Source organism: Somniosus microcephalus, chromosome 7 (assembly GCF_052327205.1).
Source record: "Somniosus microcephalus isolate GS21.2 chromosome 7, FLI_Smic_1.0, whole genome shotgun sequence".
Lineage (NCBI taxonomy): Eukaryota > Metazoa > Chordata > Chondrichthyes > Squaliformes > Somniosidae > Somniosus > Somniosus microcephalus.
This window is the reverse complement of record NC_140993.1, coordinates 263258544-263280091: the sequence shown is the minus strand read 5'-3', so window position 1 is coordinate 263280091 and position 21548 is coordinate 263258544. Positions and strand designations below refer to the sequence as shown.

The window sequence follows — 21548 nt, the reverse complement described above, 5'->3', positions numbered from 1 at the left end:
CCACCGGCCGATATCACTTTCTTCAAGCTCCCAGAAAGGATGTTACTCCGAAGACTTGTGCCATTCTTCAAGGATTACATGACTAAAGAGTAACGTGGGTCTAGAGCTGGCCAGGTAATTGCACAGCATGACCCACATCGAATCAGGACCTGATCACAGGAACATATGAAATTAATGGGCAGGAAAAGACCAGCTGGTCCATCAATCCTGCCCAACACCTCATGATGGCTGCAATGTCATGACTAGACACTCCCGACTCCCACCCCTCCACCCCTCCCCACCCCCCCCCAACCCTACAGTCATCTCCCGGGAGAGGCAAAAAGAACATTAAAAGTCCAAGGCAAAATACTCTGTAAAATTCCTCTCTGACCCCCTCAGGTGATGGAAACCAGTTCAGGAGATGACACGGGCCGAGTGTTATCTGTAAAGACACCGACCTTCTCTATGATGCGATCTCTGTGCCAGTCAGGAACCAGTCCAGCTTCCTCTTGAAGGCAGAGAGTCAGCACCCACCGCACCAGTTGGCAACACATACTAGATGGCCACTATTCTCTGGGAAAGAAGAACCACCCAACATCCAGTCTATTCCTACTCTTACACAGTTTAAAGGCATGTCCCTTGGCCCTCCCCAATCTGTTAAACTGGCATAATCTCTCAATAGGGATTCTTTCCAGCCCTTTCATTATTTTATAGGCCTCCATCATGTCACCTCTAAGTAGACGTTACTCTGAAGTAAATAGACCAAGATCCTTGAGCCTATCTGAGTAGCTGAGGTTTTTGAAGCTCGGACTCATTCTCTTGGCGCTCCTCTGGACCTTTTCCAGGGGCACTATATCACCCACCACGTGGGGTGGGGGGGGGGGGGGCCAGAACCGGACCCTGAGGATAAACCGGGCTTCAGTGGGCCGCTGTGATCCACATCAGAGCTTCATACAGGCACTGCAACCACCTGTACATCAATGGAAGATGAAGGATAGACCATGGGTGCGACTGTGGAGAGCCTACCCAAACCACGGAGCAACTCGTCAACCATTGCCCGCTAAGATCCTTCCCTGGTGGAATAGCTTCTATCCAGAGTAGACGACATTTGCCCCAGTTTATGCTCCACACGAGCCTCCCCACCCTATTTCATCTCGCCCCATCAGCATATCCTTCTATTCCTTTCTCCATCATGTGTTTATCTAGCTTCCCCTTAAATACATCTACGCTATTTGCCTCAACCACTCCCTGTGGTAGCGAATTCCACATTCTCACCACTCTCTGGGTAAAGAAGTTTCTCCTCAATTCCCTATTGGATTTATTGGTGATTATCTTATATTTATGTCCTCTAGGTTGAAGTTGAAGGCTCGACGACAATTTTCTTAAGAAACCTGACATCGCTTACAGAGTACACAGTTGCCATTTTTTCAGTTTACGATGAAGGACAATCGGACCCACTCACAGGCAGTTTTACCACAAGTAAGTCGCAGAATTTGTCTTTACGTCTTCTCAGCAAAAATTATTCCGTGACTCTGGCTCACGTTCTACCTTACAATTAACGATTCAATATGAAAAATAAAATGTGCTTCTACAGAATGTATTTTACGCCCTAATGCTTTGCTGTGCTTTTTTTTAAAAAACCCTTGTCCAATTCAGAGAATGTCCCAAAGCCTTTGGGCTTAACGGTCAGCGATGTTTCTGTAGACGAGTTCAAAGTTAGTTGGAGACACACTGCTGATGACGTTACTTTATACAGATTGGCGTGCACTCCCCTGAATGGTGAAGAGGCAAAAGAGGTAAGGCACAATACACCTAGAAGCGGTGCGAGTTGAGAAATTAAATCCCCGCCCCCCCCGCAAAATATCTGATCATTTTGTATAGAAATTATGAATCATTGGGCTGAATTATACCGGTGCTCAGAGGGCGGGTTCGGAGGCAAGTCCGCTGTCAAAATAGATAAGATTGACAGCGGGTAGGGAAACCGCTGTCAACCCGCCTCCACGCGAGTCTCCCAGGTGTCGGGTCTCTCAGCGCTGAGCAGACCCAACACCAAGCGATTGACATCATTAAATGGATTGTTAACATCCAATTAAGTGTTATTTTATGCCTACATTTCAATTTTACGTGCTCCCCCATGGGTTACCCGCTGCTCGGGGAACACGTCAGCTCAGCATTGAATTATCTCATGACCTGACAGCTGCCAAAGTTGTATAAAGTATCCCATGTTACAGCTGTTCACTTTCAAAGCTCAGAAGCTGTTGCTTAATGTATTTGGAAGACAGATTGAGCTTTCTGCAGCTTGCAAGTGTTTGGGGCAAACTCTCTATCCAGTGTCACCTCATTGGAGCAACCTCTCTCACCATTGACAGATCGCTTCTGTCATCTCAACCTCACCTGCCATCTATTCCATCAGCATCGGTGCCCTTGAAAATATCTCACCTTGGCCCTCAGCATCCCACCAAGATCAGCCCCAACACCAGCATCACAGTGCACACCAGCAGCAACAACAACAACACCAACCTTCTCCGCAATCACCTGATGCTGCACAGGACACAGGGCATCAGCACCCGACAACATTGCTGCCAGGGATGGCCTCACCATGGCCAGATTTACTTCACTTAACACTGTACCCTCTGGCTGCCACATGATGCGCCAGGTAGGCACCACCCCACAACAACACCATAAAGCATCCCTACAATGCCAAAGCCATTCCTTTCACACTCATCGCCATTGCGGGGGGTACCCTTATGTCAAAGGTGCACACAAATCTGTCCAAGACTGCAGAGTGCTGAAAATAAAGGTTTCAATGTTTGACAACACATTACCAGAAACTTCACATGAACATTGCATAAAACACCCAAGTGCCTACCCTTGTGTGTTGTTAGTTGGTATGCTTGCAGTAGGGTGAGTGTGAGGGGTGGCTAGTGAGATGGGGAAGTGATAATGTAGCTAGAGAGGGCTGGGTGGAGGTGCAAGGTAAGTTGGTGTGAGTAAGGATGTGCAGGAGTAGGGTAGGGAAGGCAGAGTGATGGGGATGTGATGAGTGGCACAGCAGGATGAGGTTGAGTGTGGCTTTGCAGTAACGTTTCGTGATCTACTGAGATCATTGAAAGGTTTGCACCACTGCAGCCTGGTCCTCCTGACCATATCCCTGCTTGTGTCCTCCTGTGCAATGTGCAACCAGACTGCATTGGTCTCCTGGGGAGGTCTCTTCCGCCCAGGGGAAGGGAAGAGAACCTCCCTGCGTGCTGTGACTCCCTCCATAAGCATATGGAGAGAGTCATGGGAGAGCCTGGGTGCAGCCGTGCACCTCTGTGCAGTGCTTGTCAATGTTTGTAGAACACTGACAGCACAACTGTCAAAATCAATGTGGACATGGCCCCTTTAAGGAAACCGGCTGATGACACGTCACCAGATGACGTCACCAGACCCGCTTCCTATTAATTGGCCGGGAACCTCGCAGGGCGGGCTTAACAAGCCCTATTAACGTAAAATCACTTGGAGAGTGCCGGCTGCAGTAGGGAGCAGGCTGGGACCACGACACTGACCCCGGCCGACCCAGACCCGCCTCGGTCGGCGAAATCACGGCCATTAAACCCACAAAGTCACAGCTTCTAAATGAGAAAAATCACAGCCAAAACTTCCTTTGTGTGTTTGTTGCAGCAACATTATAAACCCCTTCATTATTACCACATTTACAATTTATCTGCACCTCATAAACAGAGAACATTACCCCCATGTGTGTTTCGGAAAGTACCATTGCAAATATGTCATGTGGAAACTGTTTTGCTTAATCAGGAAGTGTATTCATTTGAATTGCTATATAAAGTTACATTTTGCAAAGAGATATCCAGATACATTTGCTTCTTGGTTCTCAGTTTGATTTGAACTTTTAAAGTACTTTATTTCCGCTTTCAGTGATCATAAAATACACGCTATGATCAATAACTACAGATATCAAATCAGGCAATTACAGCATTCGGCAGTATTCTCATATATCCAAACAACATAGAATGTCCAATAAAATCTTTAGCCCAGCCGGCTTTTATGATTTTAGAAGTGTCTCCAAAGTATAAACTTTAGAATTTCTTGCAAAGAGTTAGATTGCGGAAATCCTCACTGACCCTGATCTGACCTCTCTTCAGCGGGAAAAGGGTTGGCCTTTAAGCTACAATTCTCTTTCAGGCCAGACTTGCCTGTCAAAGGTGCAGTACGATCTTAACACGTCACGGTACGTGACTCATGGGCCGTGGCTCAGTGGGTAGCACTCCTGCCTCTGAGTCAGCAGGCTGTGGGTTCATAGACCCACTCCAGAGGCTTGAGCACATAAATCCAGGCTGACACTCCCAGTGCAGTACTGAGGGAGTGCTGCATTGTCGGAAGGTGCCGCCTTTCAGCTGCGACGTTAAACCGAGGCCCCGTTTGCTCTCTCGGGCGGATGTAAAAGATCCTGTGGCATTATTTGAAGAAGTACAGGGGAGTTCTCTCCGGTGTCCTGGGCCAATATTTATCCCTCAACCAACATCTCTAAAACATTGTGGGCAGTGCTCCCTCTAATTTTTTTGGGCCATACAGCCCCTTTAACGAACTGCGCGGCCCATTCAATATTCGCCGCATGCACGGTTTTTCCATTTAATAGCTGGTGAGCCAGCTGCGCGGGACCTTAAGCCGTGCAGCTTAAAGGGAGCATTGATTGTGGGAGCTTGCTGTGTGCAAATTGGCTGCCGCGTTTCCAACATTACGACAGGGACTACACTTCAAAAGCACTTCATTGGTTATAAAGCATTTTGTGATGTCCTAAAGTGGTGAAAGGCGCTATATAAATGCAAGTTTTTAAACACATTAGCGGAGTGCCGGGGTGCAATGAATCACCTAGGCAGAGTGAATATTGATAAAAATCAGACATGGGGGTAATTTTGACTTTGGTGATAGTGAATCTGCAGCCCGTTTTACATCCTTCCCCATTTTTATTTCCTTTGACCTCTAGACTTGACTATTCCAACGCACTCCTGGCCGGCCTCCCACATTCTACCCTCCGTAAACTTGAGCTCATTTAAACTCTGCTGCCCCGTGTCCTAACTCGCACCAAGTTCCGTTTGCCCATCACCCCTGTGCTCGCTGACCTACATTGGCTCCCGGTTAAGCAGCACCTCGATTTTAAAATTCTCATCCTGGTTTTCAAATCCCTCTATATGGCCTCGGCCCTCTCCCTATCTCTGTAACCTCCTGCAGCCCTTGAGATCTCTGCGCTCCTCCAATTCTGGCCTCTTGAGCATCCCTGATTTGAATCGCTCCACCATTGGTGGCCGTGCCTTGAGCTGCCTGGGCCCTTAGCTCTGGAATTCCCTCCCTAAATTCCTCCGCCTCTCTACCTCTCTCCTCATTTGAGATGCTCCTTAACACCTACCTCTTTGACTCGGCTTTTGGTCACCTGTCCTAATATTTCCTTATGTGGCTTGGAGTCAAATTTTGTTTGCTAACGCTCTTGTGAAGTGGCTTGGGACGTTTCATTATGTTAAAGGCGCTATATAAAAGCAAGTTGTTGTTGTTGAAGTCAACAGAAATAAGAATCTGGAGAGAGATGTAACATAGACGAAATGACCCCCCATATCTGTAAAGGAGCCTACACGAGTTTCATTCATTAACTTAAATAGAGGAACATTGGGTGGGTCCCTTTAAGGGCATGCGCTGCGACCCATGGAATCCTCCAATTTTTGTCCCGACTAAATGTTTATCCGTTAATAATGGCAACAGTAACATCTAGGCTTAGACCTGTTTTATTTACATGTTAATGAGGTATATTAGATATATTTTAAATCTCTTTAGGTGGGAAGAAAATGCTTTGATTTACATGGGGAACTTTTATTTTTGCAGTTTGTTTTGAGTGGGGACACGGACACTATGGTTCTTGACGATTTATTACCTGGGACGGAGTACGAGGTTTCTCTCTCGGCGATTTACAGTGATGAGACGGAAAGTGACGTCGTGGCTGTTCTGGAGACTACACGTAAGATGACACGCGTGTGCAAGTATCCTGCTCAATTTGCTTACATCGAAAACGACATCTGTACCAGTTTTGGCTGTGCGGTTGCCTACTGAAACCTAAACAAAAATGATGATCGCATATCGTCAACAACAGCAGCAACAGCAACCTGCATTTATATAGCGCCTTTAACATAGTAAAAGGTCCCAAGGCGCTTCACAGAAGCGTCATCAAACAAAATTTGACACCGAGCCACATAAGGAAATATTAAGACAGATGACCAAAAGCTTGGTCAAAGAGGTGGGGTTTTAAGGAGTGTCTTAAAGGAGCAGAGAGAGGTAGAGAGGCGGAGAGGTTTAGGGGGAATTCCAGAGCTTAGATCCAGGCAGCTGAAGGCACGGCCACCAGTGGTGGAGTGATTAAAATCGGGGATGTGCAAGAGGCCAGAATTGGATTATCGCAGAGATCTCGGAGGGTTGTAGGGCTGCAGGAGGTTTCAGAGATAGGGAGGGGCGAGGCCACGGAGGGATTTGAACACAAAGCATTTTAAAATCGAGGCGTTGCTGGACCGGGAGCCAATGTCGGTCAGTGAGCACAGCGGGTGATGGGTGAACGGGACTTGGAACGAGTCAAGATACGGGCAGCAGAGTTTTGGATGAGCTCACGTTTACAGAGGCTGGTAGGTGGGAGTCCGGCCAGGAGCGCATTGGAACAGTGAAGTATAGAGGTAACAAAGGAATGGATGAGGGATTTTCCATGTACGTCCACCCGATTGACCCACACAGGTGTGTTGTTTAGAGTCCGAGGGCTGTCTGTTGCTCTTTTGCTTCCTTTACTGGAGCAAGTTGGGAAACTTAGGCCAGAATTTTCCTCTTTAAAAAAAACCAGATGGGTTTAGAGTGTGGATGTAGTTAAATTATTAAAGGTGGGATTGCCGCCTCCAACCCGCCTACGTCCGGTTTTCCCGGAGGAGGGATGGGGGGGGCGCGCAACCAACCTGCTCCCAGGGGGCGGAACGTCAATTTAAATATTGTAATGAGGCTGGAAGCCCCTATTTTCCCCTCCATTTTAAATCTAACCGCCTGGGGACGGGCTTCACCCAAGTTGTGAAACCCGGCTGTTAAACCATGGCGGGAACTGCTGCATCCAGGAAGTATGTGGTTTTATACCGACTTCCTGGACACAGGGTCCCGACCATACCCACTGACGTGAATCTTGTCATTCATGTGGAAATGACTTATGAAATGATACTGGGCGGCCTGCTGGTGGCGCTGTCCAGGGAGAGTATAACTACTCGGGCACGGGCCCAGCTTGCTCAGGACATTCTTTAACAGGAACTAGTGAAGGACACAACTAGATCTCCATGTTGAAAAACAGTTGATTAAAGCTTTGTTTAACACTCAAACCAAGTGCCTAGTAGTTTTCTTACGTCACCCACCCCTCGCGATTGGAGACCCCTCCCCCATGAGGCCTTCGATCACCACCATAAGGCCCCGCCCCCCCAGCCCCACCGATGATGATGAGGCCGGCCACGATACTCTGCTCCCCTCCCCCCCCATCCCTGGCCGGCCCACCCAGCCCCTTGATCGCTGACCCCCCCCCCCCTTCCCCTCAATTGCTGACCCCCTCCTCCGGCGACGCCAACCCCTGGACCGGCGATCCCGGTCCCCCCCCCCCTCTGGCGACCCCGGACCAGCGACGCTGACTGAGGCCTACCTGCCCGCACCCAGTCAGCCTCTCAAGCTGGCTGGCTGCGGTCGGGAATCTAAGGCCTGAGATTCAAATTCGGCCCTGCTGGTAAAATCGGCAGGGCCTGCGGGAAACCCGGCCTACCGCCTCGGAGCACCCCCCCCACCCCGTCCCCACCCCGCCTACCTGGCAAAAATCGCAGCCAGAGATACAAAAAAATAACTCGATAGGCTAGAAGTCAAGGGTTATGGGGAGCGGACAGGGAAGTGGAGTTGAGGCCAAGAGCAGAGCAGCCATGATCTTGTTGAATGGCGGAGCAGGCTCGAGGGGCCAAATGACCTACTCCTGCTCCTACGACTTATGTACTTATTTAAATTGGTTACGGCCCATTTTCAGGTCCATCAGCAGAGTAGGCCAAAGGCCCAAGCTGTGTGTGTTAACTGAATTAATATAAATGCATCTATTCATCCAATTAAAAAACGTAGATACATTAATAGACAAAGCTCTTATAGACAAATGTATAGTGCTAACGTATAAGGTAAGATAAATATTATACATTCGTTTAGCCAGGGTGGTGCCGTATGATTTAGAATTAATTTTAACTTTAATTCTAAATTACAGTTCAGCAGATAATCACGACAACAGCCACAACAACAACTCATCGACCAACTACAGCAGGTACGTGACTATTAACAATAAAAAGGATGTTATAGGCCAATAATTTAATTAAAATGAAACTGTTTATATTTTTATACCTAAAAACATTTACAATTATTTAATATAAATATCCTCTTCACCTCGTCACCTCCTTGGTGACAGATTATATTGTTGCACCTAATAAAATGCTTTCCTTGTTACATTATTACATAGAATATTCAGCATAGAAACAGGTCCATGCTGGCCTAACTGGTTTATGCTCCACACAAGCCTCCTCCCATCCTACTTCATCAAACCCTATCAGCATAAACTTCTATTCCTTTCTCCCTCATGTACTTATTTAGCTTCTCCTTAAATGCATCTATACTATTCGCCTCAACCACTCCCTGTGGTAGCGAGTTCCACATTCTCACCACTCTCTGGGTAAAGAAGTTTCTCCTGAATTCCTTATTGGATTTACTAGTGACTGTCTTATATTTATGAGATATTTCTCTCAGATTCAGCACCTCGGACCCTTCATTGCTTATGAGCCAGAATGTGTCTTTCCTTGCACATATCTGGGTAATTGTGTAGTGAGCCCACGGGTTAAACAACATAACTCCATCACTGTATCCGACTTACTGGAACAGACACATGCCCTCCTGTGAGCTACCTCGACTGCAGACTGTAGTTGAGGCTATAAAGTGCTAAACAGACATGTTAAAACAGTAGATGGATAAGTGAGAAGCGTAGCAATAACACGCTGTAGATTTACAGTAACTGCAGATTTAACTATCCGTTTCAGCAAGATAGCAAAATAACAAACTGGGGCCTATGCTATGCCAAACTTCAGTGCCAAACTGGGCCTGGTACAAGGTCCCTGAGTATTAAACTTAAGAGCGGCTTGGGCCTAACCTGTCATGGTGTCTTTCCTGCCTATTGCTATCTCTCTGATGGTTGCAGAGAGCTTGTGCAAGCTGAGGAAGAGGTTACCAATTTTTCTTTCCCTGCGCCCGCCCCACCCCACCCCACCGCTGCCCCCCCCCCCACCCCAAGCCTGGGCACAGGTAGGGTAGAGTGCACCGTAAGTATTGATCCGAACTGGAGGGTGGGCGGAATTGGGAGGAGGTGGGGGGGTGGTGGAGAGGTGGAGAGGTGGTGGGGTGGAGAGGTGGGCGGGTGGTGGAGAGGTGGGGTGGTGGAGAGGTGGTGGAGAGGTGGTGGGGTGGAGGGGTGGTGGGGTGGTGGAGAGGTGGTGGGGTGGTGGAGAGGTGGAGAGGTGGTGGGGTGGAGAGGTGGGCGGGTGGTGGAGAGGTGGGTGGGTGGTGGAGAGGTGAGGTGGTGGAGAGGTGGAGAGGTGGTGGGGTGGAGAGGTGGGTGGGTGGTGGAGAGGTGGGGAGGTGGGGTGGTGGAGAGGTGGTGGAGAGGTGGTGGGGTGGTGGAGAGGTGGTGGAGAGGTGGTGGGGTGGTGGGGTGGAGAGGTGGGCGGGTGGCGGAGAGGTGGGGTGGTGGGGAGGTGGGTGGGTGGAGAGGTGGTGGGGTGGTGGAGAGGTGGTGGGGTGGTGGAGAGGTGGTGGGGTGGTGGAGAGGTGGGCAGGTGGTGGGGTGGGCGGGTGGAGAGGTGGGCGGGTGGTGGAGAGGTGGGCAGGTGGTGGGGTGGGCGGGTGGTGGGGTGGTGGGGTGGTGGGGTGGTGGGTGGGTGGTGAGGTGGTGGGGTGGTGGAGAGGTGGGCGGGTGGTGGAGAGGTGGGGTGGGCGGGTGGTGGTGGAGAGGTGGTGGGTGGGTGGTGGGGTGGAATCTAGCTGCTGTTGCAAGACTGAGCGGCTCTTAGCAATGGTAATTGGCTGCCAGCTGAGAGTTGGTGCTGCTCAACAATTGAGTCAAGATGTGCCACACAATTCATTCTTGGGACGACTGAGTGTATTGAAGAATGCCACAACACTAAGACAGAACATGCTGCGAGCTCCATCGTTGTTCCTCAGGGTGTAATACTGAGGCGGTGGAAAGCCCAGGCTATTAAGCCCGGTTAGCACCAGGAACCGAGACTGCCGACTGTTGGCCCATTCCAGGAACCGCTTCTCCACTCTTTAAACAAAAATGCAATGCTGTCACACATTATAACTGGAGCTGAGCAAAGTCACCATCCATGGAATAACAACAGAAAATGCTGGAAACACTCAGCATGTCGGGCAGCATCCGTGGAGAGAGAAACAGAGTTAACGTTTCAGGTCTGGGACCCTTCGTCAGAACTGGAAAAAAGTTAGGGATGTAACAAGTTTTAAGCAGGTGCAGAGGCAGGGGGAGGGGGGGGTGAAGGGGAGGAAGGAATAAAAGGGACGGACTGTGCTAGGATGGAAGGTAGGAGAAATTAAATGGTGCAAATGGGGATGGCAGAATCATCAACAGCTGTCGCCTGAAAAAATGGGGGCAGGGGTTATAGTCTGAAATTGTTGAACTTGATGTTGAGTCCAGAAGACTGTAAAGTGCCTAATCGAAAGATGAGGTGCTGTTCCTCGAGCTTACGCTGAGCTTCGTTGGAACAGTGTAAGAGGCCGAGGACAGAGAGATCAGAGTGGGAGTGGAGCGGAGAATTAAAGTGACAAGCGACCGAAAGTGACAGGCGACCGGAAGCTCAGGGTCACCCTTGCTGACTGAACGGAGGTGTTCCGCAAAGCGGTCACCCAATCTGCGTTTGGTCTCCCCAATGTAGAGGAGACCGCATCGTGAGCAGCGAATACAGTATACCATCCATGGCTTTGGTTCTATGGGGTGGCTAATAGCCTCATCTCTTCACTTTCCTCCACACTAGATTTTGGAAAGGGGTTTGAAATAAAAGCTAGTGTATTAATTGTAGATTTTTTTTTTGTAGAAGGGACTCCAAGGGCAAGAGTTTCTTCTTTGGGTGCAATCGGTGATCTGGGCGCAAAGTGCGCCAGTTTTAAGAAGTGTTTTTTTTTGCTCAAGTTACAGCTCAAACTCATTTGCGTATCGAATCTCCCATGAACCAGAACCAGCACAGTCGGGCAGCCTTTCAGAATGTAATTTTTTTTTTTAATTGGCTTTAAAAAAACTTCCTTGATATATTTATGAGTGTCAACCTGGTGCAGTTTGATCAATACAGCAGAAAATAGATTTATCACAAAAAAAAACTATTTTGCCAGCCTATTTCTATTTTACCACATTTTTAACGAGTCTCACGTCGTTCGGAGATCACTTCAGGTAAGTAGGTCGGGAGTTCAATCGAGCTGAATCGTTCACAGCTGCAAATGTAGCATAAAAGCTAACATTTCACATCTGTTCACGTTCCAATGTCAGAAGTTGCTGATTTCAGGATTTGGAAGACACATTTGATCTTTATTGAGGCTGTAAGTTTGTGGTGTAAACTCTATGGGGGAAAAATTCGGTTGCTTTGCGCCTCCCATTAGCACCCTAAGAAGGCGCTAATGGGGCGCAAAGCAACTAGCGCCCGGGCGCAGCGCCGCCAACTCCTCCCACGAAATTCAGCAGGAAGATAGCGGAAGCGGTAACCGTTAGCGCCCCATGGCGCTGCGCCGCCGCTCGCGATCTTTAGCAGCGCCCCTTGACTTACCGCCGGACGCTATGTCCGACGGGGTCAGGGGGGCCTACCTGCGGCCGGGGCGGCGCAAATTTAAGGTGAGGTGCTGGGCGGTCATTTTTGTTGCTGGCCGCGTGCCAGCACCTGCCCCCGTTGCCGTCCCCGGCCTCCTCTGCAGCCCCCCCCCGTGGAGTGCCGGCTACGCTCCTTGAGCCCGGCACTTCTCTTGAGTGCCGGCCTCTTTTGCCAACACTCTGATCCCTGGTGGCCCAGCTGGGCCCCGGGTCACACTGTGTTAGGCCCCTCCCCTTTAAGAAGGGGAGGTAGGCCTGCAGTACCGCGGCGCGACGTGCTGCAGCGTGTGGCGCTGCGGCACATAATGCCACGATATTCTCTCGCAGCGCCCCAAGAGGGAGGCAGGGTGCTTCCCGTAGCACCCCGCTTCCCTCTTGGGGTGCTACCATTCAGTTTCGGCCATGTGGGCGCTAATTTTTGTGGGGTGCTAAAGGTAACGCCCCGGCGAATTTAACGCCCCAAAGGGGGCGCGACTCAATTTTTCCCCCTAGATCCGCTCTCCCCATTAACAGATTGATTCTAACATCTCATCCTCACCTGTCATATATAACAGCAGAATGGGAATGCTTTATACTCTCTCACCCTGGTCCTCAGAATCTGACCACGGTCAGCCGCAGCAGCAGCAGCAGAACCAGGCACACCAGCAGCACCAACAATAAGAGCGCCAACCTTCTCCTCAACCACCTGCTGTTGCACAGGGCAGAGGGCATCAGTGCAGGGCTGCACTGCACTACAGGAGATACCCCCAACAAAGGGTTTACAGGCAGAGGATGAGCTTCCTCAACATGAGTGAGCAGCAGCGCCAAAGGAAGCTGAGACTAGCGCGACATTTGCACAATGCTCGATCAAGACCTGCAGCCCAGAGGAGTGGGTGGACAGCCCTTACCAGTGGCTGTCAAAGTCACCACTGCACTCAACTTCTTTACGTCAGGGTCCTTCCAGGGATCAGCAGCAGACATTAGCAGCATCTTCCAGTCGGCCGGACACGGATGCATCACGCAGGTCACCGATGCCCTCTTTGACAAGTCTGCCAATTGCATCCACTTTTCCACTGATGAAGTCAGTGTTACTGAGCGGGCGCTTGGCTTTGTCAATCTGGCTGGCTTGCCATGGGTGCAGGGTGTCATCAACTGCACACATGCAGCCATCAGGGTACCCCATCAGAACCCAGCAGTATTTGTCAACTGCAAGAGCTTTCACTCCCTTAACGTGCAGCTGGTGTACAACCATAGGAAGAGCATCATGCATGTGTGCGCCAAGTTCCCTGGCAGCTGCCATAACTCTTACATCCTGCGCCAGTCCACTGTCCCTCAGCTCTTTGCACCGCCAAATGAACTTTCCGGCTGGCTCCTTGGAGACAAGGGCTATCCCCTGAAGACGTGGCTAATGACACCTTTGAGGAGGCCATCAAACGAGTCTGAGGAGTGCTACAATCAAAGTCACATTTCCACCAGAAGTCTCATAGAGCAAACAATAGGGTTGCTCAAAATGCGCTTCAGGTGCCTGGACAGATCTGGTGGAGCATTTCAGTACACACCAGCCAGGGTCTTGAGAATCATCATTGTCTACTGTGACCTGCACAGCATAGCACTGCAGCGAGAATTAGCGCTGCATGAGGCACAAGGCGCAGAGCACACAGCCTCTTCAGAGGAGGAGGAGCAGAATGAGGTTCAGCATGAGGAACACCTGGAGGAGGCAGCTGTCCCAGTGCGACTAGAACGTGAGCACATTGCTGCCCGTGATGCCAGGGATGACCTAATCAATGCCAGATTCACCTAACTTTATGCGCCACAGGCTGCCACATGCGTATGAAGGTTGGCATCACCCCACTTCAACACCATAGAGCATCTCTACAATGAACTGTGCATTCCTTGCACTGTCGCCACCATTGCTGGACATAAAAGGCGCCCTTACCCTTCACTCTGCCACTTGCAATTGTGAGCACACATATGGCAACGAATGCAAACATTCAGAAAAAATTAATTTATTACAACAAAATAAAAGAACAGAAACTTAACATTCATTTATAGCAAATCATCCAAGTGACTACCCTTGTGACTGTTTATGTGGGATCTTTCTTTTACGCGTGCTTCTACGTGGTGCTACCCCGATGGCTTCAGCAGATGTAGAGGCAGCCTGCTCACTTCCCTGCTGCGCCTGCTTAGATGCCTTTGGCGGTCGTCCTCTGGGTTTTGGAGCCTGTGAGGGCTCCGCCAAAGTCTGCTCCTCCTGCGGCTGCACAGGGGCAGACTCGGCCATCACTGTCCCAGGAGGCATCTGGGGCTTTGACCGAGGAGTTGGCAAGGGGGTGGAAGTTTGATCGATTGGAGAGGAGCCCCCACTTCCATGACCCCTCCCACCATCATCCCTCTCATGGGCCACCCGCACTTCTCTGCTAGCAAGTAGATGAAGAGCACCTTGTTGCACATCAGTGTGGGCCACGAGGACCCATGTCTGTGCTGACATTCCTGATAACAAGGAAGTCCATGAACCTTTGGTTTCTCTCCTCAATAGACGCCCATCTATCCTCCATAGATGACCATCTATATAGAAGTGTTACCATGTTCTCCTGAGTCTGGCGATTTATGTCCTCCATGGAGGTGGCCATCCTTTCCATGGCGGAACCTACGGTTGCCAGTGCGTGCACCATGGCGTTGCTCATATTTGAGATGGATTCCTCCATTCTCTGCACACTCGCAGTCACCGTGGTTGCAAACCCTGTCAGAGCCCCCTGAACTTGTTCCTGAAGCTCCAGGATCGCCCTGTTCCTGGATGGCTCCTGAGGCTCAGCGTCTACATGCAGCTCAGCAGAGCTAGGAGAGTCCTGCAACCTCCGATGAGGAGTATCCACTGCTGTCCCTGTCTCCACCATCTGATCTTGCTCACTGGTGAGCTGTGATACACCAGGTGACAACACTACTCTATCTCGCATAGGACCCACCGAGGTGTGCGTCTCTGCGCTGGTGCTGGGTGCGCTCATTTCTACTGATGCTGCTCCCTCAGAGGCTGGAGGCTCCTCTGAGGAGTGCTCTTGCTCTTCCTCCTGGACAGTGGGATGGGGCAGGCTCTTGATGGTCCTGTGGGAGACTAAAGACATGAGTTAGACATTTGATATGTAGATTGCAGACACATCCCATTATGCACATGATGAGCATTCAATTTCTCTTGACATCAGACCCCATATGAGTCACTCATGAATGCCAACTAAGATGGATGGAGAATAATTTTGTCACCAGGTTGTTCTAATGAGCCCCTCTCTCCATCCCTCACTTCAGGCTGGTCAACGACTCCTGTTATGTCCAGAGCTGCCTCCTCAGCATTGGTGAGCACAGCCTATGATGGCGGTCCTCCTCCTGTTCTCTCCCTCTCCCTCTTATTGTGGGCTCTCTTTTCCTGCAACGAGGGAAACAAGAGAAATTTGAGTGAGAGTGATGGAAGGAGTGTAAAGAATGGATGGGATAGATGTTTAGAGGGAGAATATGATGGAGTGGGGTGCCAATACCAAGTTGCCTCCTTTTGAGTTGTTAGTTGTTGTCATTGCATAATGATGAGGGTGAGTGTGAGGGGTGCATAGTAAGATGGGGATGTGATTCTGTAGATAGGGAGACAGGGATGGGTGATGGTGCAAGGGATGTTGGGGTGAGTAAGGATGTGCAGGAGTAGGGTTGGCAGAGTGATGGGGATGTGATGACAGGCACAGCAGAATGAAGTTAAGTGTGCTTTTATACTCACTTCTCCTGAACGCAGAGGATTATTAAACCCCTTCCTACATTGCACCTAGGTGTGAACAAGCACACACCTTGCAGTGACCTCCTCAGCTAGTTGCAGCCAGGCTGCCTTTGTCTGCTAAGGCGGTCTCCTCCTTCCATCCCCAGGGAATAGAGCCGCCCTGCATCCTATGGCTCCCTCCACAAGAACATGGAATGAGTCATCGTTGAAACGTGGCACAGCCCTTTGTCTATCTGCAGTCATTGTTGCCTGAACCAGCACTCAGGAGCATTAAATCAGAATTGAGAGCAAATGGGGACATGGCCCCTGTAAATATACCGGTAACAAACACGTCATCAGGTGACGTCACCAGACCCACACCTTGTAATTGGGCCGGGTAACGCGCAGAGCGGGCTTAACAAGCCCAATTAACGTAAATTCCTTTTCACAGAGCAGCTGGAGCCGGGGGTGGGGGCGGGACCGGGACCCGCCAACGACCTCTCCCGCCGCGATCCCGCCTCTGATGGCGAAATCGCGGCCCTTGTGCCTAAAAGAACCAGCTTCGTTTTAAGAGCCTCCTCGAAGGCCCGCACACGAGCGCAATCAGCAGAAACTTGCCAATGGTGATGAATTCGATCTGGGGAGGGGGGTGCGTTGTGCTGAACGTAATTTGCGCTTAATATTTCACGATCTCTTGCACTTTTTTGGGCGAATTGCGTCGAAGAAACCAGCGCAACTGAACGGAAACGCCAGGCCCAAGGATTGTGACGGCTTTTTTTTTGGTAAACATCTAAGGCAAGAGTCATTAAAATCTGTGAGACGAGAATTATTCTGGTGATACATAAATTGCATCTTATGGTTATTTGTTAAATTATGTAAAAAAATGAATTAAGAAATGAATGATCTAAAAGTTACACATATTATCAGATAATTACCCAAAGCCCTGATTTCCAATTTGCTTTGTTTGGTGTAGTTATTCGATCTGGAATAAGAAACCTGGTTGTGGATGATGAAACCACATATAGCCTACAAGTAGCATGGGACCCTGCTGATTCCTTCGTCACGCAGTACAGAGTGTCCTACGTATCTCTCAAAGGCGACCGTGCGGAAGAAGCGGTAAGCATGGTCTGTATAAGTTTTCACATATTTTATTAGGAATGAACTGTGGGAGTGTCCTTACGAATACCAGGCTGAGTAAAAGGTAAATTACAAAAGAAAATTGGGGAACAGCATTTTTACTCTCAAAGTTAAGATCCTATATATTGCCCGGCACAAGTCCAAGTGTTAGTTGATTTGCCGAGACAACAGTCCCTTGTTCACTATCTCCACATTGCTCCATTTATTGGCCCAGAAATTCGGGTCGGGGGCTTCCCGCGGGTGCGAGCCCCCGACCTGCACTTACCTAACGCGCCGGCCGTTGAGCTGTGGGCCCCCATGGAATTCCGATCTTGGGCCTCCTCCAGCTGCCGGCGTGCAGTGCTTGCATATCCCAGGGGCGCAGTTAGTTCGATGCGTCCCCTGGGATCACGTGGGCCATGGAGAGCCAATGGTAGCAGGGAATGCTTCATTCATAAGTTTGACAAGAAGAACCTATAAATACTATAAGCCCCAAAAATCACTAAATCTTCAAATAAATTTTTTAAAAAACATCACATTTTTAAAATAAACTATAAATTACATGAAATAACTATTTTAAACAAAAACTTAAATTTTTGAAAAAAATAATTTTACTTTCTAACGGGGCTAAAAATAAACTTACCTTTCTTTAAAGTATTTAAAAATAATAAACCTGTGGAAAAAATGTTTTAATTTTAATTAATTCACCACTTACCTTGTAAAAAGCAGGCCTTGCGACTGCTTTTTAAATGTGTAACTTCTGGAGACTTACCCTCCCGGGAAAACCTGTAAAAAAACGTAAGTTCGATGCGCACGCGCAGCTTCTCCTGCACACGCGTTCGAACTCTGAACCCCTTCTTTCAGGGGAACGGAAGTGCCGGTTTCCCATGCATGCACAGTACATGCAGGAAACCGGCACTTCCATTGGGCTTACGGGTGAGTACCCCGTGCGTACTCACCCGTGGAGACCTGAATTTCTGGGCCATTGTCTTGCCTGAGAACTGGCAAAAAAACCCATCCAATGATTTACAAAGATGATACCAGGACTGAGAGGTTATAACTCACAGGAAAGGCTGAAATGTGGGTGTATATTTTCATTGAACATTTTCGTTTGAAGACAGTTTGTGAAGGTGAAATAACAAAAGAACACCATTGTTTATTTTTCAGATTCACTAGCGGAAACGACTGATTGAGTTATTAATGGAAATTTTACTCCAGTGTAAAATAAATTTGGTTTATGACATTAGAAAATAGTTGATTTTTGGCATTGCCATTAGCTACTAATACTTTAGAAAATTACTAAAGAATTAAGTTGTGTGCAAAGCAGGCTAATAAATGCGAATGTTTCTTCTAACACAAATCTTCTTTCATGTCGGATATCAACCCAATATTTGGCCCCAAGTATCACTAATGCTGCTGTTTTAATCTCTGGCTATACTAATCAAATGAGCTTGCAGATAATTAATAAATTAATACAATAATGCATGTGCAATGCTGAATTAAAACCTGCTCAATTTTAAAACCCCACCTCGGTCCATTCTTATCTATCTAGTAACTAGAGTATCTCCTGCAATGGATTCTCTCCCTGCTCCCGCATCGTTACCTCTGGAGTTCCCAAGGTTCTATACGTTGGTTAGGCCACAACTGGAGTATTGCGTCCAGTTCTGGTCACCACACTTTAGGAAGGATGTGAAGGCCCTTGAGAGGGTGCAGAGGAGATTTACCAGAATGGTTCCGGCGATGGGGGATCTTAGCTACAAGGACAGGTTGGAGAAGCTGGATTTGTTTTCATTAGAGCAAAGGAGGTTGAGGGGTGATTTGATAGAGGTGTACAAGATTATGACGGGTTTGGATAGGCTAGACGGGGAAAGGCTGTTCCCACTAGTTGATGGTACAAGGACTAGGGGACACAGATTTAAGGTTTTGAGCAAGAGATACAGGGGGGAATGTGAGGGAAAACTTTTTTACGCAGCGAGTGGTGAGGACCTGGAACTCGCTGCCGACGGAAGTGGTGGAAGCGGAGACACTCGATGTTTTCAAGGGGAGACTGGATAGGCACTTGAGGGAAATAAACTTGCAGGTCTACGGGAATAGAGCGGGAGAATGGGACTGACTGGATTGCTCTACAGAGAGCCGGCATGGACTCGATGGGCCGAATGGCCTCCTTCTGTGCCATTATGACTCTATGACTTGGCCCCCTCCTATTTCCCATCTACATGCTGCCCCTTGGCGACATCATGCAAAAACTCGATGTCAGGTTCCATATGTACACTGACAGCACCCAGCTCTACCTCACCACCACCTCTCTCAGCCCCTCCACTGCATGTGATGTCAGACCGCTTGTCCGACATCCAGTCCTGGATGAGTCGGAATTTCCTCCAATTAAACTTTGGGATTTTAAAGCCATTGTCTTCGGTCCCCGTCACAACCTCCGTTCATTCGCCACCGATTCCATCCCCCTCCCTGGCTACAATCTCAGGCTGAACCAGACTGTTCACAACCTCGGCAGCCTATATGAGCTTGAGCTGAGCTTCCGAGTCCATATCCTCCTCCCCTGCCTCAGCTGATCTGCTGTTCAAACCCCCAACCATGCCTTTGTTACCTCCAGACTCGACTATTCCAACCAACTCCTGGCCAGCCTTCCATCTTCCACCCTCCATGAACTTGAGCTCATCCAAAACTCTGCTGCCCGTATCCTAACTCGCCCCAAGTCCCGTTCACCTATGCTCGCTGACCTTCATTGGCTCCGGTCTGGCAACGCCTCGATTTTAAAATTCTCATCCTCCAGTTCAAATCCTTCCATGGCCTCGCCCCTCCCTATCTCTGTAACCTCCTCCAGCCTTACAACCTTCCGAGAACTCCACACTCCTCCAACTCTGGCCTCTTGTGCAACCCCCATGTCCTTCGCCCCACCTTTGGTGGCCGTGCCTTCAGGTGCCTGGGCCCTAAGCTCTGGAATTCCCTCCCCAAACCTCTCTACCTCTCTCCTTTAAGACGCTTGTTAAAACCTACCTCTTTAACCAAGCTTTTGGCCACCTATCCTAAGATCTCCTTCTTTGTCTTTACGTCAATTTGTTTGTCTGACTTACGCTCCCGTGAAGCGCCTTGGGACATTTATTACGTTAAAGGCGCGATATAAATGTAAGTTGTTGCTGTATGTTGTGGTGTGCAGTGCGCCAACAGAATTCACTGACCGCCCATTTTACTCAGGTGATGGTTCCTGGAAGGCAGAATGACCTCCTGCTCCAGCCGCTACTCTCAGACACTTTGTATAGAATTTCTGTGACTCCTATCTATGCTGATGGAGAAGGCAATACTCTTGCTGTTACGGGCAAGACGTGTAAGTAAAGTATCTACTTGTGCTCATTTTACATGTTATGTTAGAACAGTGGCACTCATGGTGCAACAAAAAGGCAATTCATTCTTACGATAGCAAAATACTGCAGATGCTGGAAATCCGAAATAACAACAGAAAATGCTGGAAAAACTCAGCAGGCCAGGCAACATCCGTGAAGAGAAATTAGAGTCAACGTTTCGGGTCAAAACCCTTTATCAAGACTAAAGAAGCACAGGAAATGAAATAGATTAAGAGGCCAGGCTGGGAGAGAACAAAAGAGAAGAAGAGACATTAAGAGGTATTCAAAACGAGACGAGATGGTGATAGGACTAGTGGAGACCAAAGACGGCTCTAGATTGGGTGTGAAATGCGCTGGCAGAATGGGAGACAGCTGCCATGTGGGAGAGAGAAAAAAAGGAAAGGTGGGGGGAGGGAAAAACCAAAACAAAGGTGTGGATAAAAAATATAAGTAAAAATGTAATAGGGGCCGAGGTTATGATTTGAAATTGTTGAACTCGATATTGAGTCCGGAAGGCTGCAAAGTGCCTAATCAGAAGATGAGGTGCTGTTCCTCGAGTTTATGTTGAGCTTCCGTGGAACAATGCAAGAGGCCAAGGACGGTGAGGTCCGAGTGGGAATGGGGCGGTGAATTAAAATGACAGGCGACCGGAAGCTCGGGGTCACCCTTACGGACTGAATGGAGGTGTTCCGCAAAGCGGTCACCCAATCTCCTCTACATTGGGGAGACCAAACGCAGATTGGGCGACCGCTTTGCGGAACACCTCCGTTCAGTCCGTAAGGGTGACCCTGAGCTTCCGGTCGCCTGTCATTTTAATTCGCCGCTCCATTCCCACTCGGACCTCACCGTCCTTGGCCTCTTGCATTGTTCCACGGAAGCTCAACGTAAACTCGAGGAACAGCACCTCATCTTCCGATTAGGCACTTTGCAGCCTTCCGGACTCAATATCGAGTTCAGCAATTTCAGATCATAACCCCGGCCCCTATTACATTTTTACTTATATTTTTTATCCACACCTTTGTTTTGGTTTCCCCCCCCTTTCCTTTTTTTTCTCTCTCCCACATGGCAGCTGTCTCCCATTCTGCCAGCACATTTCACACCTAATCTAGAGCCGTCTTTTGTCTCCACTAGTCCGATCACCATCTCGTCTCGTTTTGAATACCTCTTAATGTCTCTTCTTCTCTTTTGTTCTCTCCCAGCCCGGCCTCTTAATCTATTTCATTCCCTGTGCCTCTTTAGTCTTGATAAAGGGTTTTGACCCGAAACGTCGACTCTAATTTCTCTCCACGGATGTTGCCTGGCCTGCTGAGTTTTTCCAGCATTTTCCGTTGTTATTTTGGCAATTCATTTTAAATGGGTTTATCATTCAGAGGAAATCTTGCCCCAACCTGGCCTGAGCTCACTTCTAACTTGGCTTTCCCTCACCTTATCATACCTGGGGCTCCCCACG

General features: G+C 49.0%; 1 protein-coding gene across 4 annotated transcripts in view; it reads left to right on the top strand.

The window, feature by feature from the left end:
* The window catches only part of col14a1a (collagen, type XIV, alpha 1a), a 278665-nt gene that overhangs the window by 128903 nt on the left and 128214 nt on the right, over window positions 1-21548 (top strand). For all 4 annotated transcript variants that reach the window (XM_085993692.1, XM_085993691.1, XM_085993690.1 and 1 more), the window contains 6 exons: window positions 1332-1458; window positions 1636-1775; window positions 5854-5986; window positions 8273-8329; window positions 16600-16742; window positions 19953-20082. In XM_085993692.1, the coding sequence (XP_085849818.1) occupies window positions 1332-1458; window positions 1636-1775; window positions 5854-5986; window positions 8273-8329; window positions 16600-16742; window positions 19953-20082 (730 nt within the window). The remainder of the gene's footprint in view (window positions 1-1331; window positions 1459-1635; window positions 1776-5853; window positions 5987-8272; window positions 8330-16599; window positions 16743-19952; window positions 20083-21548) is intronic.